The sequence below is a fragment of the Stegostoma tigrinum genome, chromosome 29, assembly GCF_030684315.1.
Source record: "Stegostoma tigrinum isolate sSteTig4 chromosome 29, sSteTig4.hap1, whole genome shotgun sequence".
NCBI lineage: Eukaryota > Metazoa > Chordata > Chondrichthyes > Orectolobiformes > Stegostomatidae > Stegostoma > Stegostoma tigrinum.
The window spans coordinates 30,687,686-30,715,684 of record NC_081382.1 but is presented as its reverse complement, the minus strand read 5'-3'; the positions used below and the strand labels follow the sequence as shown (position 1 = coordinate 30,715,684).

At 38.3% G+C, this 27,999-nt stretch overlaps 1 protein-coding gene across 13 annotated transcripts in view; it reads left to right on the top strand.

The window, feature by feature from the left end:
- The window catches only part of LOC125465223 (disabled homolog 2-interacting protein-like), a 669,026-nt gene that overhangs the window by 593,890 nt on the left and 47,137 nt on the right, over positions 1-27,999 (top strand). For all 13 annotated transcript variants that reach the window (XM_048558459.2, XM_048558457.2, XM_048558458.2 and 10 more), the window contains 5 exons: positions 11,546-11,690; positions 13,923-14,067; positions 17,811-18,047; positions 20,234-20,435; positions 22,126-22,307. In XM_048558459.2, the coding sequence (XP_048414416.1) occupies positions 11,546-11,690; positions 13,923-14,067; positions 17,811-18,047; positions 20,234-20,435; positions 22,126-22,307 (911 nt within the window). The remainder of the gene's footprint in view (positions 1-11,545; positions 11,691-13,922; positions 14,068-17,810; positions 18,048-20,233; positions 20,436-22,125; positions 22,308-27,999) is intronic.

The following is a 27,999-nucleotide window of genomic DNA, read 5'->3' as shown; positions in this document are numbered from 1 at the left end:
CTTTAAGGTCTTTTATAAAGTCTGGCTCATTACATACCACTAAGTCCAGAATAGCCTGCTCCCTTGTAGGCTCCATCACAAGCTGTTCCAAAGAGCCATCCTGTAAACATTCCATGAATTTCCTTTCTTTGGATCCACCAGCAACATTGTTCACCCAGTCCACCTGCATATTGAAGTCCCCCATGATCACCGTGACCTTGCCTTTCTGACATGCCCTATCTATTTCTTGGTGCATCTTACGCCCCTGGTCCTGATCACTGTTCGGAGGTCTGTACATAACTCCCATTATGGTTTTTTTGCCTTTGTGGTTTCTTAACTTCACGCACACAGATTCCACATCCTCTGACCCTATATCATTCACTGCTGTACATTTAATTTCATTCTTAACTAACAAAGCAACCCCGCCCCCTCTGCCCACCTCCCTGTCTTTTCGATATGTTGTGAATCCTTGGGTGTTTAACTGCCAGTCCTGTACTCCCTGCAACCATGTCTCTGTGATGCCTACCACATCATAATACCACATCATACTCATTCAAGAGGATTTGTGCTGTTAATTCATCTACTTTGCTGCGAATACTACAAGCATTTAGATAAATTGCCTTACTGCTAACTTTCTTATCATTATTAGAGATATTGGAAATCCCAAGATGTCATAAAGCTATCCTTCCTTTTTGCTGTGTTCCTAGTTTGCCTCGAGCTTAAACCCACCTGTACACATGCTATCCTGTTGCTTATCTTTCCATTTAACTCCATACTCTCTGTCTCTTTCACTTTGCCTTCCCCCCGACTCAGAAGTTTAAAGTCCTTCTGACCACCCTATTTATCAAGGTAAGTGCTTAAATAACATTCACTTACCTTCCCAACTGCCTCTCTGCTCCAACTTCCGCCCAGCTCCCGAAGCGCTCTGCTGAAGAAAAGTTATTATCTTGAAAGCTTAAATTTACTTTTATGCTGAAGCATCAAACTGTTTCTTTGGCTTCCTGTGGTACAGGTGAGGAGGAACATATTGGGACAGTCTGTTTAAATCATCTGCAGTAATTATAAGCAGATAGCTGAAAAACAAATTGAGAAGAGCAGTCCAGTAGCAGTTTATTCTCCCTCACTGTTGTAAACTAACTTGTTAGTTGTGTAGTGGTCCCTGAAGACAACAAATAAACTGAGTTGCTTTTATTGATGTTACCTGTTGTCACTGTATTGTTGAGCAGTTGAGTACTTGCTTATTAGGATTGTTTCAAAAACAGAGGGGGAGGGGGAAAATTATTTCAATAATGCCACTGCTAGCAGCACTATGTAGACTTGCCTCCATTCCCTGGAGAGGTCGCAGTGTTGCATGCCCTGTTCGAAAGTAGCCATATGCCTAGTATTATCTTTAACGATCCTACTAGCTTTAAAATAGGAAGAGAATTTAGTACCATGCTGGAAGTTTTATTTTAGTGGAAATTGTATATATTTTGCATCTCCAGAAACCATAAAAACCAAGAGAAATAGAAACAGGATCAGGCTTTTTGGCCCCTCAACCCTGTTCCATCAATAGGAACAAAAACAAAGTCGCTGGAAACGCTCAGCGGGTCTGGCAGCATCATTGGAGGAGAAAACAGTTAATGTTTTGGGTCCAGTAACCCTTCCTCAGAACTGGGATACAACCAGTTTGGCAAGAGTGAAGCCTCTTGCATTCAGTAAAATGTAGAAAGCCAGTCTTATAATCTAAGTTCAATAATAAAACATGCTTGCATTATGGAAGGTAAAGTAAATGAAATGATGCTTCCTAAATGTGGTGAGAATACCTGCATCCTCCACCCTCTCAGACTGCAAGTTTCATATTGGGTGAAATTTTCTTTCCTCAGAAAAGAGAAAGCGTTTTATTCTCTCCTGTAAACCATTTACTCCTCACATTACACTTATGGTCTTTGGTCTTAGAGATATCTGTCATGGGGGAAAAAATTATCATGATCTACTCTGCCTATATTTCTCAATTTTGTATACCTCAATCAGATCTCCCCCCAGCCTGTCCAGTCTCTCCTCACAACAGTCCAGGTAACATCCTGGTCAATCTCTTCTGCTTCATCTCCATGTAATTAAGTGCTTCTGATAGCATGACAACCAGAACTCTATGCAGTGGCCTAACCATGTTTTATGAAGTTGTAAAGCAGCTTGGGTTTCTGTGGTCTGCTCTGGTTTCCTCCCACAATCCAAATATGTGTAGGTTGGGTGGATTGGCCAAGGGGAAATTGTCTCATAGTGTTCAGGGCTATATTAGCTTGGTGGATTAGCCAAGGCAAACGTGGAATTACAGGGGATGTTGGTGGTGGTGTGTCTGGATGGGATGCTCTTCAGAGTCGGTGCAGACTCGATGGGCTGAATACCCTCGATCTGCAAAGCAGAGATTCTATGATTCTGTGATCCTGTATGCTGCCTTCGCCACCCTGTATAGCTGTGGTGACACCTTCAGGGACCCATGGATTTGTACACTAAAATACCTTTATTCTTCAGTCCTCCCTAGGGACTTACCATTCATTGTGTATGCTCTTGCCTTGTTAGACCTACCCAATGTGTCACTTTGCACTTATCTGCCTTCTGCCCAATTTAATAGCTGTTCAATATCAGACTGCAGCCTAATACCATCCATCCTCGCTTTCTTCAGCAACACCAATTTTCCTGTCAACTGCAAACTTATTAATTATATCTTCTAGACTCGCATCCAAGTCATCAACGTACATAACAAACAGCACATGTACCAGCACCAATCCCTGTGGTAGACTGCTGATCACAGCCTTCCAATCGCAAAGCCATCCTTCCACTGTCAGTCTTTGCTTCCTAGTTGCAAGCCGGTTTCAGACCCAGTTTGCCTACCTGCCTTTGATTCCATGGGTTCTTTGCTTTTGGAACAGCTTTCCATGTGGGACCTTGTCAAAAGCTTTATTGAAGTCCGCATAAACCATCAACTGCACTACCCACATCAGTGAATGTAGTCACCTTTTCAAAAATTCAATTAAATTAGTCAGGAAGGATCTCCCTTTAAAAGATCCGGGCTGACTATCCCTGATCAATCCCTGCCTTCCCGTGTGATGATTAATCCTGTCCCTCTGAAATTTTCCAATAATTTCCCTACTACTGACATCAGACTATCTGGTCTATCCCTGCTCCCCTTCTTGAACAAAAGAACCACATTAGCTACTCTGCAGTCATCTAGCACTTCACTTTTGGTCAGTGAGATATTAAATATCTCTACCAGGGTCCCAGCAATCTCCTCCCTTGTCTCCCACAGCAGCCTGGTGTATATTTCAACAGTCCCTGGAATTTATGCACAATTGTTGAGAGGCCTGTTATATTTCTAAGTCCTCCCCAAATGGCGTCATTCAAAGAGCCCTCTAAGACATTCCCTCTTGTTACTACAATGATAGTTTTCTTTATCAAAACCTCCCAAGAGGCATGAAATCTGCAGCAAGGATATTGGATCCATTCAGGCTCAGATGCAATACTTGCACATCTCCACCTACCTCAGAAACTGTTCCAATAAGCCAAAAATTTAAAAGCCTCCCTCCTACACTATCCCGTGTGACCTGTTTTCCTATTCCTTTAATCAGAAGCATGTGGCATTGACAGTAATCCAAAGATTACAACCTTAGTAGGCTTCCTCTTTCATCTACTGCCTAATGTTCTGATTTCCTGTTGCAGGACCTCATTTCTTTTCTCACCCAGGTCGTTCAACATATTATTACAACTGCTGGCTCTTCACCCTCCTCCTTCAGAATGTTCTGCAGCCACTCTGAGACATCCCTGACCCTGGCACCAGACAGGCAACACGCCATTCACAGTCTCATTTACTGCCCAGAACCGCTTGCCAACTCCCCTTACGTTCGAGTCCCCATCACTAAAACTTTCCCAGTCTTTTTCATCCTCTGCTTTACAGCAGAGCCAAATGGGGTGCCACAAACTTGGCCGTTGCTGCTTTCCCCTGAGAGGCTATCCCGCTACACTATCCAACATGGTATATCTGTTTGAGAGGGAAATGGCCACGGGGACCCCTGTACTATTTGTCCATGCTTATTAGTGACACTCAACCTTTTTCTGCCTGTAAAACCTTTACTTGTGGTGTGGCCAGTTCACTTTAAAAAAGCCTGTTTATATTTCAGATTTCCAGCATCTGCAGTATTTTGATTTTATTGTGATTTGATCACTTAACCTGGATTACCATTATGTTAGCTTATGAATGGGCTTTTTAAAAAAAGTTATTCACTTGTGGGAAGTACGTGTCATTGGCTGGGCCAGCATTTATTGCCCATTCCTAGTTCCCTTAAAGAAGGAAGTGGTGAACTACCTTCTTGAACTGCTGTAGTCCATCTCCTGAAGGTAGACCAACGATGCTGTTAGAAGGGAAGTCCAGGATTTTCAGCCAGTGACAGTATGTTGCAACGGCAACATGTTTCCACATCACTATGGTGAGTGCTTGGAGAAGAAGACTGTGTGTTCCCACATATCTACCTGTACTAAACAAGGGTCATCTTTTGGGTTTAATTTACTGGTAGAACAGCATTGCGAGAACACACTATATTGGCAAGCTCATATATTTGCCTTTTTACTTTATTTCTAATGACCGCATCAGACGTTGTGTTTTTCGAAGGTGGGAAAAAGATATTCTTTGACTTTGCTTATATCTGTGTGTTTGACATTGCAGTAAGAAAAGCAAAAATTGTGAATCTGAAGATCGCTTGAGTGGTTTCTCAAGAGTTTTGATTTAAGCTTTAGAATTTATTTTGTCAGTGTTTGTCAGAATCTGTGAAAATTCTGCTACTATTGTTTAGTCAGGTCAGAGAGGCTAAAGCTCCTTCAACTCAAAGGACTCGTTAGGCCTAGAATGATAGATGCAGTGATTCCCTTCATGATTAAGTTCACAGACCTCTTTCCCATTCCATAAGGCAAAACTAAGCTTGAAGCACAAAGAAAGCCTGCACTCTAATGCAGAATGCTATGAGCTACCTCTAGGCTTGTATTATTTATACTCTAATGCACACGGCTTCAAAAATGTAGATTCTTTTACATTGTTGCTAATCTCTTAATAAAATCTATTCTTTTTTTAACTTCCTTCCTCTCCCCCACTCTACCCTTCCTTTGCTGAAGGCACTGATTCTTGATGAACATTCTTCCGTAGGTGGCAACCATCTTTGAGTCCCACACTCTAATAACAGTTGTGAGCCTCAGCGATACAATCTTGTGTCGTTCAAGTGAATGTCAAACTAAGGCCCCAGCTGCAATTCCAGGTGAATGCAAAACACCCCAGATACTATTTTGATGAAGAGCATGGATGTTCTCCCTCATGCCCTGGCCAATTTTTATCCCCCAGAAAATATCAAAAAGCTTACCTGATCATTATCACATTACTGTTAAAGGGATCTTGCTGTGAATAAATTAGCCATCTCATTCTCAACATTATAGCAGTGACTACACCTTAAAGGTGGGCTGTAAAACATCATGGGACATCCTATGGCCCTGACAGTGCTATAGGAGTTTGTTGCTTTCGCTCTTGCTGCCAAAATGTTGTTCATGGCACTGGACAATACCTTAAGTGATGGGCTTATTCTGTTCGAGCCTAACATAAATGTTCTATTAGCAATTTGAAGTCAAACAGCTTCCTAAGTTGACTCAAAGGAACTATTGTAATTCATGTGCTCATTTATTTTTAATGACACTGAGCTCGCCTGACAGTGGTTTGAAAAGATTTCCTGTTGATGCTGTTCCTTCATTGGCAAATTAAGACCATTTATCACACAAGAAAGGGAATTGTAGGTTTGCATAATTTTGCAGAAACTCAGATGAAAAAAAATAAAATTGATGGAACAGAAAGACGTGCATTTTTTTTCCAAAGAGATCCATTAATTTGCAATTACAAAAGCGAAAAACTGCAAATGCTTGACACTTAAAGGTCATCGACCTGAAATGTTAATTTGGTGTCAGTCGACATAGATGCTGCTTGACCTGCTGAGTACTTTGTGCATTTTCTGTATTCTTCATAATGTACTGTAATTGTCACAGTGATTTAATAGAAATGTGCCTCTGTTGTTTTCAAATAATTATTTACACCGTCAGCTGAACAAATAAAGGAAAATACAAAACTAAAATACTGCAGGTGCTGGAACTCTGAAATAAATATCACTACAAAGCATTTTTCATGTATTCACCTTCAGCTGTTTCTCAGGCTTTGTTTTCTGCTGAAAGTGCAACTTTAAAAAGCAGAATAAGATTTTGTTTTTCTCCTGTGAGTATTTAATTAATTAAGGTCTTTCACCTCATTGAACTTTTTTTTAACAGAAGTGATTAATTCGTGGTATTATGTATGTTAATGACATGAACCAATGACGTACAGTCATTGTAAGCAAAAACTGCCAGCAGCATAGTTGGAAAATAAATTTAGTAAATTGTTATATTACAGTGAAGCTCAATGCTGTTTAATGAAAGAACCCATTCAGAACACAACTGTAGCCCAATGTATAATAACCAGATCTTCAAAAGACCTGTGAAACTCTGAAAGTTGGTGCCATTTCATGATGATGTATACGTTTGACGTCAGTAATTTGAGGAGTGAGGAGAAATTTGAAATTGTTATTTGCATTGTAGTTTTTAACCATTACACTAAATCAAATATGGCCTATTTAAAAACTGCACATCCATAGCAAAGGGAAAACGTTACCTGAGTTCACGTTTAATTAAAATAATTTTGAAAAGTTGATTGATATGCTTCACTATTCTGTGATCTCGATGCTATTATCAGTCTCCCTTTATAGAAGTCTTTTTCAACATTGCAATGTATTCTGTTTTTTGATAATAAAACGGGCATGTCTTCTAAACAGACATCGTTATAGCTCATATTAATATTGTCACCTTGCAAGTACAACAATGAATGAGTTTTTCTCTTGTTCAGAAAGTTTCACCAGTTCCCAGCTAATTGGTTTAATAACTGGTGTAAAGAAGTAATATAATCTTATAAACCATTTTAATTATCTTGGACATTGTCTCCCCTTGCCTAATCATGCAAATGTATTGAATGCCCTGACTGCTTTTCATGTCTGAAGAATCTAAATGATGCTGACCTGTGGAATTACTAACATAAGTGGGAATGCTTGTCATAGTATGATTTCAAACTTGTGATCATATTCTCTGTGACCAAATGGCTTACATTTTGGAGCTGAATTTCTGTGTTGAATACATGTTGTTGTAGTTCAGCATTATATTTGAGTAATATAGAAGTCACAGAAAGCTAATATAATGGCTATCGTCTTATTACAGGCTAGTTCAGAAATATTTAGTATTTCTACTCCAGTAAAGAAGAAACTTTATTTTCAATTGTGTGTAGTATTAGAATTGAGTGAAATAAACCAATGAACTGTAGATGCTGGAGTTCTGAAACAAAGAAAAACAGAAATTGCTGGAGAAATAGCTATTCAAAACTGAAAAAGGGCCACTGGACTGAAAACATTCGTTATGTTTTCTCTTTACAGATGCTGCTAGACATGCTGAGTTTCTCCAGCACTTCCTGTTGTTGTATGTGTTAGAATTGAATGCCCTGGTTTGTTAAAGATTACAGAGTAATTTGTTCTTAAATATCTGTAAAATTGTCATTTCATGTAGATCCATGGAAATACAAAACGTTTCTTTAATGTTTGTCATGTCAGGCTTCAATCTTGTGTGGCTGATAGAACGTAGAACATTACAGCGCAGTACAGGCCCTTCAGCCCTCGATGTTGCACCGACCTGTGAAACCAATCTGAAGCCCATCTAACCTACATTATTCCATTATCATCCATATGTTTATCCAATGACCATTTAAATGCCCTTAAAGTTGGCAAGTCTACTTCTGTTGCAGGCAGGGCATTCCACGCCCTTACTACTCTGCGTAAAGAACCTACCTCTGACTTCTGTCCTATATCTATCACCCCTCAATTTAAAGCTATCTCCCCTCGTGCTAGCCATCACCATCTGAGGAAAAAGGCTAGAATTGTCTTGAACAGCCAACTATTCAAAAATGCTAAGGACTAATCTGTCCATACAGTTCCAAAATGTAAACATTTAAATAAATATTTCTGTTGTAATTTAAATTAAGTAGATACATTGACTTTTTTTAGAAATATGTATCTTCACCTCTTGGTCAACAGTGATATGTTTTGTTACACTTATTTTCCTAATCAACCCGAACCGAGATATTAATATAGATCTCTGGAGCAGGTAGGACTTGAACCCAGGATTCTCGGTATAGGGGTAGGATAGGAGAATAGTAAATGTGGTCCCATTGTTTAAGAAGGGTAACAGGGATAATCCTGGAAAGCATAGGCCTATGAGACTCATGTTGGTGGTAGGGAAATTATTGGAAAAGATTCTCAGGGATGAGATCCAAACCATTTAGAGGTAAATTAACTTATTAATGAAAGACAGCATGGCTTTGTGTGAGGGAGGCCCTGCCTCTCTAACTTGATCGAGTTTTTTAAGGTGGTGATGAAGATGATTGAGAGAGTAGTGGTTGATGTTGTCTACATGGACCTCAGGCCTTTAACAAGGTTCCTCGTGGTAGACTGAGACAAAGGGAAAGTCACATGGTCTCACGGGTGAGCTGGCAAGATGCATAAAGAACTGGATAAATCATAGGAGACAGAGGGTGGCAGTGGGAGGATGCTTTTCAGAATGTAGTGTTGTGACAAGTGGAATTCTATATGGATCAGTGCTAGGACCTCTGTGTTCATGATCTACATAAATGATTTGGAGGAAAATATGGCTGGTCTAATTAGTAAGTTTGTGGCTGTTACAAAGATTGTGGAGTTGCGGATAGTGAAGAGGATTGTCAGAGGATACAGCAGGATATAGATCAGTTGGAGTCATGTGCAGAAAAATGGCAGATGGAGTTTAATCCAGACAAATGTGAGGTGATGCATTTTGGAAGGTCAAGTACAGATAGAAATTATACAGCGAGTGGAAGAACCCTTTGGAGTATTGATATGCATTGGGATCTGGGTGCGCAGGTCTGTAGATCACTGAAAGTGGCAGTACAGGTAGCTAAGGTGGTTTAAAAAAAAGTTGACAGCCTGCTTGCTTTCATTGGAAGGGGCATTGAGCATAAGGATGGCCAAGTTATGCTGCAGCTTCATAAAACTTTGTTAGGCAACATTTGGAATATTACATACAATTCTAGTCACCACACTACCAGAAGGATGTAAAAACCGAAAGAATTGCGGATGCTGTAAATCAGGTACAAAAACAGAAGTTGCTGGAAAAGCTCAGATTTGGCAGCATCTGTGAAGAAAATATCAGAGTTAATGTTTTGCACCCCGTGACCCTTCCACGGTTCTGAGGAAGGATCATCAGACCTGAAACATTAACTCTGATATTTTTCTTCACAGATGCTGCCGGACCTGCTGAGCTTTTCCAGCAACTTCTGTTTTTGCACTAGAAAGATGTAGATGCTTTGTAGAGGGTACAGGTAAAAGGCTTACCAGGATGTTGCTTGGTAAGGGGCATTTTAGCTATGAAGAAAGGTTGGATAAAGCGAGTTTGTTTTCACTGGAACGCAGGTGGTTGAGGGCTGATCCAGTAGAAACTTATAAGATTATGAATGGCATGCATAGAGTGGAAAGTATAAGACTTTTTTCCCCAGCATGGAGGGGTCAGTTACTAAGGGACATAGGTTCAAAGTGCAAGGAGGGAAGTCCAAAAGAGATGTGCGAGGCCTGTTTTTCCACACAATCTGGGTGAGTGCCTGGAACGTGCTGCCAGAGGAGGTGGTGAAAGCAAACACAGTAACAGCATTGAAGAAGCACTTGGATTAATACGTGAATAGAAGGGGAATAGAGGGATACAGATGCTGGAAGTGAAGACAGTTATAGTATGGAAGGACAAAATGTGTCGGCACAGGCTTGGAAGGCTGAAGGGCCTGTTCCTCTGCTGTGTTGTTCTTTGTTCTTTTACCTCTGTGTCATAAGAGGCCCTGTCACTCAATAAGGACAGACTCATGCAGGTATTGCACAAGCCTGAACCAACTGAGTGTTTACCGAAGCAGCAATGAGAATTTTGTTGTATTCTCCTAAGAATGTTGAGATTTTATTTTCAAATAACTGTCATTACAAATAATTGTTTTAAGCTGTGGATGCCTCTGTCTAGTCAGCAAATAAGGGGCTATGGAACACAGAATGAGAAAAATAACTGGAATCAAATATTTAATCTTAATTAAAGGAATAAATAAAAAAAAGTCTCTGCTAATGGGAGACATGTTTAGGGATAGTACATGAAATTTATATCAGCACAGTAACCCTGACATCAGAGAACATAGAAGCAAAAAATGACTGGCAGTAAAAACAAGGTTAGGTTATCTGAAACCTCGTGCTGCTGCCAGAGCCTCTTATACAGCAGTAGAAATCACAGAAAATGCACGGATGATATCTGATGCGTACTGAATGGCTTGGAGAAATGAACTTATTATGTATGTCTTTAATAAAACAAATCAGTGAAGTGTGATATTCACCAGTGTTTCAGTCCCATTCTACCTCATTTTTTTAAATATATCTTCTGTTATTTTGGAAAATTTGTGATTAGTTTGTTGGTTAGTTTTTTTTGTTTGCAGCAGTTGGAAATGTTTCCCCTTTCTAAGTCCTATCAGTTTACATGTTCAAATAATAAAATACTGTTATAAGTAGATCAATCCCTACTTCCACAGTTGTAACTGATACTGTTTTGCTCATATCTTTGCATGCTTTGTATGAATGGTTTAACAATGGAAGAGATTCAAAACGAAATGCTGTTTTTAATTAGTAATATTTCAGTATCTATTTTCTTAAGTATTGCAGTAAAACAGTGGTCAAACAGCAGGAGGTGTAACAGTTGCCTGTTTATTTCCTCCCTTTTCACTATCCCAGGGTCCAGTTTGGGAGATGAAATGAAATGGAGATAGGTGTTACACAAATTGGTTACCCAATGTTCTGTCAGCAGAAATGACCCCAGGCTTCCAGTTGCCTATTATTTCACCACAGCACCATGTTCTGTGGCCAACATTTCTGTCTTGGGCCTGCTGTAGTGCTCCAGCTAGGCCCAGCCCAACCAGAAGAACAGCATCTCATTTTCCACATGGGGATCTTGCAGTCTTCAGGACTCAATATCAAATTCAATAATTTTAGGCCCTGAACACCACCTTCCATGATCTTCGCCAATCTTCACACCCCTGGCCTTAACATGACAAGGGTTGCTTTCAGCATAGCCAACCCATTTTCACCATTAACGGTCCCAATTAACAGCTTTTCTTTCTCCATGGCTTACCATTATCCACCCCTTCATCTGCCTAACTGTCTTTCTCTCCACCTATTACGTACTCCTTCTCCCCTCTCCATCCCCTTCAGTATATATACACCATCTTTTCCTAGCAACAATCAGTTCTGAAGAAGGGTCACTGGACCTGAAATGGTAACTACTTGTCTCTCTGCACAAAATGCTGCCAGACCTGCTGAGTTTCTCCAGCATTTCCTGGTGTTGTTTCAACTACTAATTGACTTAGTTCTAATATTGTCTTCTGCAGGATTTCTTGACAGATTTGATGATGTCTGAAGTCGATCGTTGTGGTGATAACGAACATCTAATTTTTCGAGAAAACACCTTAGCAACCAAAGCAATAGAAGAGTATCTAAAGTTGGTTGGCCAGAAGTATCTTCAAGATGCACTTGGTATGCCAGAAGAAAGTTTGCAAAACAAATGCTAAGCAGTCAGAGTTCAAACATACACTTTTTTAACTGTGCCTTTTTTGTAGTTTAAAAAGAAAGTATTGAGATGTTTAAATAAAATCATGGGAATTTCCTTTTCCAACAATTCTTTATCTGTTGATTTCTGGAAAACAGTCTTTTTTGGAGAGTTCACTAATCATGTCCACCTTTCTACTCACCATTTTTACATAGGCAAAAATATTATTACCTGGGTTAATGTAAGTATTAACTTAAATTTTAAGGAAGATATGATGAAAAAAGAGCATTTGCCTTGACCTCTAATGTATAATCTTGGAGGGCAAGAACACGCAGCTGTGGGAAGTAACCTGTTACCATTGCAGCTTGCAATTGAAATGTTAAATTTTCTCATTCATCAAATTATTCATGAACACTAACATGAAATAGCAAGAAAACCATATGTAGGAATGTGGTAACACATAATGGAGTTGGAGGAACACAGCAGGCCAGGCAACATCAGAGGAGCAGGAAAGTTGATGTTTCAAGTTCAGAAATGGAGAAGGGGAAGAGAGCTCAGAAATAAAGAGTGAGGGGGGGGTGGGGTTGGGGAAGGTAGGTTGGATGGTGATAGGTGAGTGCAGGTAGGCAGTGGTGGGGTTTGGACAGTGAGGTGGGAGGAGTGGATAACTGGGAGAGAACTTGCACAGGTTGTGTCAGGTCAAGGAGGAAGAGAGGGAGGGTTGGTCATGGGATGAGCCCAGGGATGGGGAGATTTTGAAACTGATGAAATCCATGTTTAGGTCATTGGGCTATAGGCTCCCGTAGCAGAATGTGAGGTGCTGCTCCTCTAGTTTGCGAGAGGCATTAACCTCATTTGTAGGAATGTGTCGGTTTGCAGCCAACCCAATAAAAAAAACTAATTGGTATTATTAATGTACTTATTGGGTGATGTGCAAGTTATTAGTATTTCCTTTTTATCAGTAACAATGAACAATGGAAACAGAGAATTGTCAGCTAAACAGTTTAACTTTTATTCCAGCCTCACGTAGTCTTTCAATATGCTTACTTCTTTCCCCTCAGTGTTACTCTTCAAGACTGTTTCTTCCCAATTTCAGTTAGGCTAATACCATCTACTTTTTGTAACTGGGAGAAGAAGAACATGAAGTGTTCGCTTTCTCTCATGAGTAGACCAACAACTAAAAAATGTACAAGGACCTCCATTTGTTCTGTCCAGTTAACTCTTCCTCTCTGTGGAAGTGTGTTCTGCTGCTACCTCATTCCTTCTCACGTAAGTTGACCAAGTCTATAAGTTTGCAATGTGTGGAGTCGCAGAAGTGAGCCTAGGTCCTGTACTTTCATTATCACTTTGAACATCTGTTTTATCACTGTTGTTTCCCTGGATCTTGGCCCTGCTCCAGGAAAGAGTGTGATACAGTAGATGAATACCTGATCCTGGGGGGAAAAAATGAAAAGTCATCTAAACCAGATGTACTACATAGAGATGCATTTCCTGTTGGTTGCTCAGAATAATATATCCTACCTGTACATCCAGTTATTATCAGTCAGCAGATGCTCCTTACAATGGGGGTATCCAACATCTGTGGATCAATGTTGCAATAGAAAGCAGTGATTTCAGAAGGGGTGAAATGAATAATGTGAAATTACAAGTTAATTTCTGGTCTACAGACATTTACTTCAAAGTTATATTTTCCAGAACCTCTTTGGTATAATAACAGCTTGATGAGAGCCATCGACACATCAAAAGAAAATTATCTGGGGAGTACGTTTGCATCAGTAACTGAACATGAAGTTTGTTTTACATTTTGTCTAGACAGGAAACATTGACTATTCCTGTAAATTGTAATTTGCCTTGGAATGTTTTCTGTTGCATTTTTGGGAATGTAGGAAATTGCTTTTGTAATGAATTCCTAGTTGTGCTTAGAACCAATTTTTTTTTGAGAAAATGACAGATTTCTGGTGCTGCTCAGTATTTCTCAGTATTCCTGCTGATACCAGTTCAGCTGCCAGTAAATAATGTATTATACCCACTGTTTTAAATTAAATCCCTAATTATGTATTGCATTTGAATACACTATAACATTAATGATTGAAGAAAACGTGAGAAGGCAGATTTTTGCTTCTTATTGCCTTTAAGTAAGTGCAGCTACAGTCAAAGATAGGATTTTTTTTTAACTGGGAGGTATTTAACTGGCAATAATTTACTGCTGTTTTCAACAGGAGAGTTCATCAAGGCTCTCTATGAATCAGATGAGAATTGTGAGGTGGATCCGAACAAATGCTCATCAGGAGACCTTGCCGAGCATCAGAGCAACCTGAAAATGTGCTGCGAGCTGGCATTCTGCAAGATCATTAACTCATACTGGTCAGTTACCTCTTTACACTTCAGTGGAGACTTCTATTGCTCTGTTTCTTTTATTAATGACTTGTTAGGTTCATGGCATAATTAGGCCTTCAAAAGTGAAAAGCCAACAAGTCATTCAGTCTCTGAAAAAGATACATTTCCTCTCCTAATAAAGGACTTCAACCAGGAGCCTTCCCCAGTCTTTCTGCTTTTCAGATGTAGACAGAACCATTAACCATTTGAAATAACTTCTGTTTTAATTTTGAATTGTCACTTTTTGATATCATTTAGGATAACTTTGCAGATATTAAAGAATAGATGTGTATTATTCAGAAATACATTGTATATTCATTACCAAGTACGTTTACTTCTTAACAACAATTAATCTGTTTAAGCTTTACTTTGAAATATTTTCCATAGCAGCCATAGGGATGAAATAGAAAACTTGTAATTAGTTTCCATCTGTGCAGTGTTCCCTGTTTTGTGAGAAGTATAGATTTTAAATTTGAGCAGGAAAGTTCCAGCATGCGCTAATAAATCAGTAATTTTATTCAATTACTGTCGCACCCCACCCACCCCGACCAAATGATGAACACATGCACTATATCCATCCTTTGTTATTTTGATTGTACTGCAGAAATAAGATAAACAAATGTAAATTAGTAAGTACTACAAAGCCCAAAAGAACAAGTTTAAAATTCCATCGCCTGACTCCTAACCTGCCTCACTGAATACCTGTAATAATTTTTATAGTCTTCTTTGTAACTTTGATTAATCAGTAATGCTTAGAGCATTTCTTCTCAATTCTTTCACGGGATGTGAACATTGAAGGCAAGGTCTGCATTTATTGTCGATGTTTAATTGTCCCTGACTAAATGGTGATGAGTAATCTACTTGAACTGCCACAATTCATGGGGGTAGATACACCTACAAAGGTACACCCACAAGTGCTTTTAGGGAGGGAGGTGGTGCTTATTGTAGAAATACATTGTAAGTCAGCAAGAGTCCGTTTTCATTTACAGCACTAGCAATCCATTTTGTTATGAGCCAGGAAAGTTGTAATTTGAAACTTTAATGCATCTTGTGCACCTGTAGAATTGCAAATTAATACAGAGGGGAAAGGTTTTCTCTGGTAATTATTTAGAATGAAGACTTTTCCCTTGAATCTTCTGCAGGAGTTGTTAAACATCCCTGTCTTCATGACAAATTTTTTAACCAAAGAATCACCAAAATGGTCACTCTGTATTCTTATAGTAGTCAACTGGTTAAAAGTTTAGATTAGATTAATTTTGCTAGATAACTGCAATCATTATCGCTCCATTTAAGCAATAAGAGATTTGCATGGAAAGAGATGTATCTTCTCCAGCTCTAATGCCAAATCATTTTCCTTTTCACCTCTGAGATTCATAGTAACTGTGGATTATCATCTGAAAATTATCTCGAGACATTATTGACATAATGTATACCCTTTTTAAATTGTTAGCAGTGATCTAATAATGAGGCTTTATTAACTCAGAGCCTTTACCACCTCCTAGTTCATTAGATAGCTGCCTAGGCTTTTTCCACTTGCAGTACCTTTTTGAGCCTTTGCTGGATGATATGTAGATGGGAAGACATTTCACAGCCATGATACACTAATTCATGTAAAAATATTGGGTGCCTGTGATAATCTACATTGACTGACTAGTTTTTAAGATGTGCAAATTTAGATTTCTAAAAGTAGGTAAACGTATAATCAAAGTAGCTGTTTCTGGTTAAGGTCTTTAATCTGTGTCATAAAATTTACACAAAATAATATTTTGTTAATCATCATAATCAACTGATTGCTGATGCATGCATGATACCTTACTGGCAAAAATTGGTTTACTCATTAGAAAAATCAGAGTAATAACTGAGTATGTTAATTACTGTGACAAAATGTCTTTCATTCGTATTCTTACAGAGCAAATTTGAGAGGTTTTTTACTCTGAATGTGTAGCACATTTATTGTCAATTAGTAACTCAATCATTGTTAACTGTTTATATGAGACGGTTACAAATCATACTACAATATTAATGGCACCTTACTTACAATGCAGGCTAATATTTGAAGATGCTTTTATCTTTGCCAAGTAGCCCCAAGGGAACAGAACCTTAAATGGAGATTTATGACATTTGTATGCTGTTGTCCTTGAACATGTTCTCTGCTATATCCCTCTCCCAGTGAGAGACCTGTCAATGCTGGGACTTACAATGCCCTTTGATAAAACAGTAGCATTCAGCTCTGCACTTAAACTTTAAAATAGAAGAGACTTGATACTAACTCCAACACAAAATGGTAAGACGTTATGAACATAAGGATTTTATGCAAACATAACAGACAACTGTCATTAGATGCACACTTCTAATGTAATATGGTTTTCTTAAACAGCTAATTTTAAAGCTGTTCACAAAAGTTATTTTGTTTACAAGTAAGTTATTCACAATTTCAATATTAATGTATGCTTTAGTTTAATGTATAAATTATTAAATATTAATTACTGATATGTATTATGAATCTTGTCAATAATTGTCATGAAAGCAAAATATGCATCTAAAGAAACATAATTGCCTCCAAACTGATGTTGAATACTGCCATAAGCTAAAATAAACACAGTCTTTGTGAATTATAACAATTTTAGTCCATAATTTCTTCAGCAAAATAAAAAGCACTGTCATGATTTATATTGTGTTTTTAATGATAAATGCATGTTTCTCCATTGGGTAAGTACATCATCACCATTACTATTAACTAAAAATCACATTCAACAAGGAATAGGCTTGTTCCTGTGCTGCACTGCTGGGTATTCTAAATTCAGCATTTTATTGTACAGAATCTCTGGAGTTTAGAAGAGTCAGAAGCAATCTCATACAAACTTACAAACGTCTCGTGGGGGCTAAAGTCTCAGAATAAAAGGCAAGCTCTTTAGGACCAAGAGGAGGAGAAATTTCTTCATTCACAGAGTTGTGAATCTTTGGAGTTCTCTATAGGACCATAAGACATAGGAGCAGAAATCAGGCCATTCGGCCCACCGAGTCTGCTCCGCCATTCAATCATGGCTGATAAGTTCCTCAACCCCATTCTACTGCTTTATCCCCATAACCCTTGATCCCCTTGATAATCAAGAACCTAATAAGATAAAAAGACTGTGAAAGCTCAGTCAGTAACTCGGTTAATGACAGAGATTGATGGATTTCTAGGTGCTAATGATACCAAATGATGTGGGGATAGCACAGACGTATGACAATAAAGGTAGATGAACACGCATGATCTAGAATAACAGAGTGGACCCAATGGACTGACTGGTTTATTCCTGCACCTATGTTAACATAATACTAATGAAGCTTCTTTCGTAACCTATTCGTTCATAAAAAACTGAGTTACCATAAATCTTACGTAACATTTTTCTTCATTTCTTTTGTTGCATTACAATTGACTTTACATGAAAATATTATATGTAAATGCCATAAAAGTATTTCAAACTGAAGAAGAAATTCAGTTATTAAAATCTAAATATTGCTGACACTGGGTATGACTTTCACTAGCTGGGCCTAGACCTGAAACATCAGCCTTCCTGCTCCTCTGATGCTGCTTGGCCTGCTGTGTTCATCCAGCTCCACACCTTATGTCAGATTCTCCAGTATCTGCAATTCCTACTATCTCAAGATATTTCTTTTCTGTTTAAGTAACAACAATATATATGACGGAAAATAATTTCACTTGACTACAACAAATTGTTCCACAGCGTGTTTCCACGAGAGCTGAAGGAAGTGTTTGCATCGTGGAGGCAGGAGTGCAGCAACCGTGGACGTCCTGACATCAGTGAGAGATTAATCAGTGCTTCCCTCTTCCTGCGGTTCCTGTGTCCAGCCATTATGTCCCCTTCTCTCTTCAATCTTCTGCAGGAATACCCAGATGACCGCACCGCTCGCACTTTGACCTTAATTGCCAAGGTTACCCAGAACTTGGCCAATTTTGCAAAGTAAGTATTTTTTTGTTGGCTTCAATTTGAATTTTTCATCATTAATTGAATTTGATGCCTTCAGACTTTGCCTGAAATTAACGTATAAAGAAAACAACAACTATGTGTGAGCGGACACACTAGAAACCCCACACAACCTTTTAGGCATGCAGATGTCCACAGTCGTGTAACATGCTTGTACCTTCAGCTATGGAAAAAAGTAGCATCTCTCATCAAACAAGCTAAATTTATATATGCAGTTTATTCAATGTACCACTTGTAAATTAACAGATTGCTGCAATAAACATTCTATGTTATCCAAGTTTTTGAACCAATTTAGTCAATCAATCATACAGACTGTGTACAATGACAGACCGCCCTGCTTCAAACTGACTGGGACAGACCAAAGCTCAGCTATCGAGACTGGTCTGAACACACACAATCAATGAGGCCATACAAAGTGTAAAAAAAAGCTCAAACAGATGACAATCTCATTTCATACAATCATGGTTCAGATTTTACAAAATGTATGGACTTGTAGATTTGCTCCATTACAGAAACATTTGGTGTACATAGTAGGGTTCCTTTATAAGTTCCTCAAAGTTACACAATTGCATTTAAAATTTTACCCTTCTGAAACAGCAACATTTTTGACATAGCTTCATTGTATCCCTGTGGGGAAGGGCAGATGCAAATAGTTCTTTTGTTTTTTTACTGTTCATTGTCATTTCACTATCTCTAAATCCCATTGTGTTAGGTTATATACGGCACCAACAGGACCAGGATAGTTGACTTATGGAAATAGTTTCCTGCACCTGTTGCTGTTACAGTATCTGTGCCTGCCAGTAACTAATCTTTGAGCAGCAGCAGAAAGTATGACCCAAAATTGATGAATTAGCCATCTACTTTTCAAAAAAGAAGCAAAACTTATAATTTTTGCCATGAGTAAAAGCAAAGTGGAAGAAAATCAACCAGTAAACAAAGCAGAAGGGAGCAACAAGTGTGCTGTCAAACTATCAAAATCTTTATACCAGCCATTGTAGGCTTATTTAGCAGGTTTATCATTTGAGAATTATGGTGGTTTTGGGAGGTGGGAGGGGACTCATTTTGTTTCATGGTAGTTCTCAGGTAGAAGATACATGTCTTATATACCTGTGTGAATTCATAAACCTATTATCAAAAGTCCACTTGCTTCCGCTCCTTATTGTACCATTATTGTAGCATTACCTTCGCTCTCCCCTAACCACCGGCCCCACCAGCCCTCTCCTTCACACCCCACCTCATGATCTCTTAGTACCCTTTACTGTTCACACCATTTCTCTCCATTTCCTGAAACTTGAGAACTGAATGTCAGACTCTGCTCTTTAGATTTAAGTACTGATTGGTGCAAAAGGCTGTTCCTTGATTGGTATAATTGCACCATAAAAGAGGGAAGGTGGTGGCCTAGTGGTATTATGCTAGACTATTAATCCAGAAACTGAGCTAATGTTCTGGGCACCTGGGTTCGAATTCCGCCATGGCAGATGTTAGAATTAATTCCAGATTCTTTTTTAATGGAATTCAGAGATTCTAAATGATAATGAAACCATTGTCAATTGTCAGGAAAATCCTATCTAGTTCACTTATGTCCTTCAGGGAGGAAATCTGCCATCTTTACCTGGTCTGGCCTGCAATGTGGTTGACTGTTAACTGCCTTACGAGCAATTAGGGATGGGCAATAAATGCTGGCTTAACCAGTGACGCCATCATCCTGTGAATGAATTTTAAAAACCCTGTCTTTCCATGACACCAGGCTCATGGGAGCTAATATTGAATCTGTGTTCCTTCCCATGCAATGTGCAAAAAGCCAATTTCAACAATGGAAGGATCAGTTCTGAATAATAGGCTGTAATTGAAATTAGATTTGTTTACTTAATAGGAGAAACAAGGAGTCGATAAAAGCAACGTTGTGAATTTGACCAAATGCCTGTGTTTTAAACAGGTTTAATCTTAGATCTAAAGCTGAGTTCTGAAGCTGGAGTGCACAAACATTGTCTTGCATTCCAATTATTCATAATCTAATTCAGTCCCGAGTCACTTATGGTTTACATTAGTGCATGCAAGAATAATATCTTAAGAATGCCTTTGCTGATAAACTTATACAATGGGTTGTTGACATAAAGATGTTATGAACAAGTAAAACTTTGATCTTAATATTTCAACAACAGGTTTGGTAGCAAGGAAGAATATATGTCTTTCATGAATCAATTCCTTGAACATGAGTGGACCAACATGCAGCGATTCTTACTGGAAATTTCCAATCCAGAAACCATTTCAAATACAGCAGGATTTGAGGGTTACATTGATCTGGGTCGAGAACTCTCCACCCTACATTCACTGCTCTGGGAAGTGGTTTCGCAAATGGAGCAGGTGTACTTTCATGTCTTTAATTCAATTAATGGTATTTGCGGGATTGATGTATAGGTAACAACACATCATAATTAACACTGGGTTTAATGATGAGTTCTATGCTTTGTATTATGAGATTTTGTTTACTTGACATCAGATGTTCGTTATGCCCTATACTTGTCTTGTATGTATCAATATATTGTACAGATTGCATTTAGATACTAATCCTTCTCCAATTCCACTGGAAACAAGACAGAAATTGGGATCAAATATAAGGTTGGCTGAGGAAGTGGTGGCTATTTGGAGAAGGATGTGCAGCCTTTACTCAAGCTTCCTATTTTAAAATCATACACAGCTGAGATGCTGCAATACTTCTACAGGCAGGAGTGTGTTATTATTGTCTGATGCATTTAACAGCTAAATTATTATTATAAATTTTGAAAGTGGGAACTTATTTGGCAAGAAGGGTCCACAGACTTGATTTATTAACATGCTTTGAAAAGCAGCATAAAGGTTCAGTTTAATAGAAGTGTTCAGAAATTAGACAAGATTTAGCCTTGTTAGTAGTATTAGGGTAATTTTGTTGTAGATGTGGAATACAGATTGTTTAGTTGTGTTTGAGATCTGTCAAAATTATGGACATTCCCATTAGAGATACAAAAAGTAATTCCTCCAGAAATTATGGTTAAGTTGAATATAAAAGTACAGAGTGTATTCTTTAAGTTGCTGTTGGTTACTTTGCTTTTAACATGAATCAACATTAACCTCTTGCATTTTCTTACCGTGTGGCAAAATCATTAAAAACCAATCCTGCAACTGACTTGAATGAAATATATAGCTAGTTCCAAGACTCTACTCTCTGCATATTTCATTTTCAGGTTTAATTTCCTCTCAATAGAATCTAATACTCCTTTATGAAAAGAGTTGCATGAGACAGGAGGTTAAAAACGTAGGATTGGCAAAATTTCATATGCCAATGTTTAGAAGATTCAAGAAGAAATGAACAAGCAAAGAATTGTTTGAAAGGGAGTATAAGATGATATTGGAAAAAGTATGCCAGTTTGTTTACAGCTGAAAGAGATGCATATCATTGTTTAGTCTTCACCAGACCTACATATGCAAATTATCTGAATGAACAATAAAAGGCAGCCAAAAAGAATATTGCTGAGGAAAACTTTAATGAAAATAGAAAAGAAATAGACAGCTTGCAGCAAATTTAGAAAACTGCTAAAAGGTAGATGAGGTGAGGTGACAAAGGCTAAAACTATCAACTAAATGCATTTTTTCCCCCGCTCAGTTGCAAAGCTTATAAAAACTGGATCCTCTTCAAAAGGACAGCAATTTCTACGAAACATATAGAGTAGAGCATTCTGCTGTAGATGCATGTTTCCCAAGATGTAATTATCTGCCCTTACTCTTATATTTTAAAAAAATCTGGTTTATTTTTCTAATCCTCAGGTCAGTCAGAACTTTGAATTCATGAGTTTAGTTGGGGATTTCTAGTTCCCTGGTTTATATGTCCCTTTCCTGTACGCCTTTTTCTATCACCATACATAATTGTAAGAATAAAATAAGGTTGTGCATGCTGGTATGTATCATTTGTTACTGAAATTATTGGTTTGACATCATCATTGATTCAATTCTTTGCACTGATTTTATTAACTCACTTGCATACGTTTGTGTTCTACAAATATGAATATCTATTTCTTAGGCAACTTCAACAAAGCTTGGCCCCTTGCCTCGTATTTTAAGAGATGTCAACACTGTGCTGACCAACCCAGGTGCTGTACCTGTGCCAACGACCTCTGACCCATGCACATCAACACCAAATCCCTCCAATAGCAGCATATCCTCAGGACTGCAGAAAATGGTGATAGATAATGAATTTAGTGGGTAAGTGAAAACATAAATAGCAGTTTATTATGGCTATCATTTTGTAGTTTGAACATATCTCAACATTTCACACTCAAACTGATAAAATAGTGGAACAAAAAGACTGCCAGGAAAAATTTGGCTGAAACAATTTGAATTGATAACAGGGAATTTCTGCTTGCTTTACATAGATTGCTTTTCTGTAGGAAAAAGGGTAATAACGAATTAGAAATTTATTTCTAATATGGCCTTCGATGATTCATCTGCTTGATTTTAAACTTAGAATCTTTGCACAATTTTGTTTGTTTGTCAGTTTTTGGTGATAGTGATCCACCCCACAGTTCTGGCAAAAAAAAATTACATTTTTTTAATGCCCTTCTAAAATAGGGGTTGATACAGTGTGCAGTATCTGATACAGAAGTTCTTATCTTGGGCTTTCTGTACCTATGTCAAGATTATAAATATATTTAAAACTCAACCAAAAATTTATTTCAAACCAATTCTAATAAACTAATAATAAATAGTTAATAAATTCTAGAAATACTCAGCAGGTCCATCACTATTCGAAACAAGAATAGATTCGTTAACATTTCAGGTGCAGACCCAGATTTTAAATGTATCTTATTTCTTTTTGCATCTGCTGATGTGAGCATTTGCTGTTTTTATTTCAGATTTTCTGCACTTGCTGTAACTTATGTTGATTTAAATATGGAAGCTGCAGGATAAGATCTGTTTATGGCCTTGCACACTCCTGACAAGCCAAAGTTATCACTTAATTAAGTGGGAGTTATAAGAGGCTTCCCATCATCAGGAATCTTTCAAACAAATGGCTTTGCTGAAAAATAATTGCACATCAGATTCATGCAACTATAAACTGAATTCTCAGAAGGCAAGAGACATTTAAATTTAAACAAAATACTTGAAAACTGCATCAAACATTCCTTAGAGAAGAGGGTACATGGAAAGAGAGGTGGAAAGCATTTCTGGAAGGAATGCCAAAGAAATGAGAAGAATTTTTAAAATTGTTATGTAGCAATTAGCCTTTCTCTGTTGTTCCAACACAGCGTGCAAGGTATGTTTTTCTCCTTCACTGTTGTCAGTGGGGATGGAGAGGGGGGTAAAATTGACAACTGTGCACTAAACCTTGAAGTTAATATTTCAGGGATTCACACTCCATTTCTCTGTTTGGGATTTTTCTTTAATGAGCAAGATTCTTGACTGACCTATTCAAGCATTTCTTCTCAATTCACGGACACGTTTGCTGAGTGATTCTAATGGTTACAAATAGAAGCCTTTAACAGCACATTAAAGCAAGTGATTTTCCAGTCACAGTGACATTTTCACATCAGGGTGCACTCTTCTGTTTGAGTGCTTTTTAGAAATTGTTTGTAAGAAATCCCATTTTGTGGTGAGTGGTGTTTTGGAGGGAAAGTGGGGGTGTGGGCAGCTGGAATAGGAATTTTAACCAACAGAATATTTTTCATCGGCTTACAGATCCTGTTACATGCATTGTATTTTTTTTCTCTCTATGAAAAAAAAGGTGCTTTGTTAAATAGATAGTCACACCTGTTCATTGAAGGTGGCTTAACTTAAAATTCAATCATCTGAACATTGCATAAAGTTGGTGAGGAAGGTTTCCATTAGTATTAGTGTTTGATGAGTTATAATGAAGACAAGGTTCAAATTTTCAGCAGTTTGGCTTCTTTTATACTGATTGTCAAATAATTACATATTTAGTAGTAATCGGTTCCGCTAGACAGAATTTTTCTGACTTATACAGAATGTAGATAAAAGTCAAACCTAATTTCTTCCTTTCCCATTGGTTGGGTTTTAGTTTGAGATTGTAGCTGACCTTGAGTAACCCTGATGGGACACTGAAATTAGTATCTTTGCATGTCAGTGAAGGATGCTGCTTAATCCTGATCACTGCTGCAATTAAAAAAGGTGTACTGCAGAGCCACAGGTAAGGAGGGTCAAAGAATGAGCACAATACCTTCCCTGCTAGAATAAGCTACTCTCAACCATTCTTCAAGAATACGGATGAAATGCAGATGCATGGTGAGATGCCAGAGGATGTTAGTTCCCCATGGCACCTCACACCAAAGAGCTTTATAAAAACAGAAATTAGGAGCAGGGGTAGGCCATTCAGTAAAATCATGGCTGATCTAATTGGAACCTCAAATCCATATTTTTGCATATCTGTGACAAAACTTTCATCCCCTTGTTTGACATCTAATTCAGCTTCCACCATCTTTGCAGTTAGATAGTCCTAAACACCACCACCCTTAGAGAAAACATTTCACCCAACTCTGATTTTAGCGGGCAATTCCCTCTGCATCTCAGAGCTCTACAATTTACACCTTGCCGTTTATTTACTCGTCCTGCCAAAATGGATAATTTCATGTTTTCCCACATTATAGTCAGTCAATTTGCCACATCTGTGCCCACTTACTTAACCTATCAATCTTTTTGTAATCTATATCCTCATGACTTACTTACTGTCCTACCTTTGTCATCCGTAAATTTTGCAACCATAACTTCCATCCCTTCATCTAAATCACTTATATAAATTGTAAATAGTTGAAGTGACAGCACCAAACTTATTGGTGCACCACATTTTGCCAATCTGAAAAAGAACCGTATATATCTGGTCTCTGTTTCCTGTTAGCCAATCTTCTGCCCATGCCAATATTCCACCCCTACAACATGATCTTTTATTTTCCAGAATTCTCTATGATGACATTTAATAAAATGTCTTCTAATTCACTCACTGGTTATCCTTTAATCACAACAGGTTACCTCCTTGAAAAACTTTTACTAGATTTGTCAAATGTGATTTCTTTTCATAAAGTTGTGCTGACTCTACCTGATTACTTTGAACTTACTTAAATGTCTTGCTACAACTTTTTAGTGATAGCTTCAACATTTTCGTTATAATAGATGTTAAGCTAACTGGCCTGTGGTTTCCTGTTTTGTTTCCCTCCTTTTTTGAATATCTTGCTACCTTCCTAATGTAACAGCGCTGTCCTCAAATTAAGGGACTTCTGGACAGTTAAAACCATTGCATCAATTGTCTCATTAGCCATTTAAGACAGTCCTCAGCTTCAATAATTTACTGAGTACCACTGCTCTGGTGATTGTGATTTTCCTGAACTCCTGCCTCCCTTCCAGTTTTGAAATTATCACTGTCTCCAGGATATTATTCACATCCTTTCTAACAAAAACTGGTACGAAGTACCTGTTGAATGAATCTTTCATTTCCTTTTTTACATTATTAATTTTATGGTTTCACTTTTTATAGGACCAATGCTCACTTTGTTAACTCTTCGATATTTCTGTAAATCTTACAATCTGATTCTGTATTTCTGTCTAGCTTTCTTTCATTCTCCACTTCTTGCATCTTTACTATTAATCTTCAGTCATTCTTTGTATTTTGTATTCTGTCCAATATTTTGACCTGCCACACTTTTTTTGCACAATTATATATTTGTTTATTTTAGCTTGGTGCTATCTTTGAATTTTCTAGTTGACCATGGACGGTGGGTCCTTCAATATTTTTCTGATTTGTAATGTATTTATTCTATTATTCTGAAATAGCCCCCTTAAATGTCTGCTACTGCCTCTCTGCTGACCTAATCTTTAACTTGATTTGCCAATTCATTTTCTTTCCAGCTCTGTTTCATGCCCTCATTATTTTTAAAAACGGAAATAATATAGTCTCAAACTCATTGCTCTTTCCCTCCACCTAAATTTAAAGTTCAATCATATTATGTTTGCTTCTATGTAAGTATCATTAATCAGTGCTATTTCATTGCACAGCACCAGGTACTGTGTATCTGTTCTCTAACTGGCTTCTGAACATATTGATACCCTGTAAACATTCTATGAGCTCACCATTTAGACTACCTTTGCCCATCTGACTTTCCAATCCATATACAGATTAAATTCACCAATGATCCACAGGGGCCTGTACACCATTTACAAAAGTGATTTCTTTATTGTCCCTTATTTCTGCTCAAGCAGTTCCCATACCCTGAACTTTAACTAAAAGAACCACCCCTCCAACATTTTCCTTTCAATCTTAAATGCCTTATACCGTCAAAATTCACATCCTAATCCATGCCATTCTGCAACAATGTTTCTGCAGTGGCTACCAGATCCTCCTTATTCACTTCTGTTTGCACTCTGTTTTGTTTGAATGTTGTGTGCTTTCAGGTACACAGCCTTTAAGTTGATCCCTTTATTCATTTTGTAAATTCGAGTCTTATTTGTTGGTTGACTCAGCCTCAAACTCACTATCCCTTCTGTCACAATCTGTTTACAATTTCCCATATTACTAATAATTTTCTCTTTGAATCTTTGATTCACCACATCTTCCCAAATTTGATTTCTTGGCACAACTATGTGGTTTTAAATCCTGTCTACTTCCTTTGTCATGCAATCAGACACAACACTGGCCACAGATAATAAAATGTGAGGCTGGATGAACACAGCAGGCCAAGCAGCATCTCAGGAGCACAAAAGCTGACGTTTTGGGCCTAGACCCTTCATCAGAGAGGGGGATGGGGTGAGGGTTCTGGAATAAATAGGGAGAGAGGGGGAGACGGACCAAAGATGGAGAGAAAACAAGATGGGTAGGGAGGAGAGTATAGGTGGGGAGGTAGGGAGGGGATAGGTCAGTCCAGGGAAGACAGACAGGTCAAGGAGGCGGGATGAGGTGGTAGGCAGGAGATGGAGGTGCGGCTTGGGGTGGGAGGAAGGGATGGGTGAGAGGAAGAACAGGTTAGGGAGGCAGAGACAGGCTGGGCTGGTTTTGGGATGCAGTGGGTGGAGGGGAAGAGCTGGGCTGGTTTTGGGATGTGGTGGGGGAAGGGGAGATTTTGAAGCTGGTGAAGTCCACATTGATACCGTTGGGCCGCAGGGTTCCCAAGCGGAATATGAGTTGCTGTTCCTGCAACCTTCGGGTGGCTTCATTGTGGCACTGCAGGAGGTCCAGGATGGACGTGTCGTGTAAGGAATGGGAGGGTCACAACACCCACAGCATGGTTCAGGCAGACCTCCCCCAGTGACAGTCTATAGTAGTGTGTACCATCTATAAGATGCACTGCAGAAATTCACTAACGATCCTTGAACAGCAACTTCTAATATTATAAGCATTAGTCATTCACCAAATAACCAGTTTCTTCTCCTGTAGCAGAGTAAAACTCAATCCCTGAGGCTAAAAACAATTTAGGAAATGTAAAAACAACACAGCACCTTTTACATCCTGCCTTTTCCTCAGTTTACTTGAGCATTCGAAGTCACACTCCAATGTAACATTGCACTAGGTTGGCCAATTTGCATTCTCCAGATTAGCCCATCTTAGTCACTTAATGATGATCCAGCTTCAGCTACTACTTAATTGAGCAGTTCTTCCACTGGAAGCCTTATTAAAACCCAGCTTAAAGTTGGCAACTAAGAATTTAAACTGTATATTTCAGCTTAACAACAATGACAAGCTAAATTAAATTTGTTTAAAACAAAAACTTCAACTTTTTTACCCAACTCTACATGCACTCAGGGCAAGAGAACTGAGAAAATTATCAAACATAAATCAAGACTACTATAGTCCTAGTCGATTGCAAAAATAATTTAAAATCAATTGCAGGCAACAACGAGTTTTTAAAAATTGCTAGAAATCTGTCATCCCACTTATCCGAAAAACTTTTGAAAG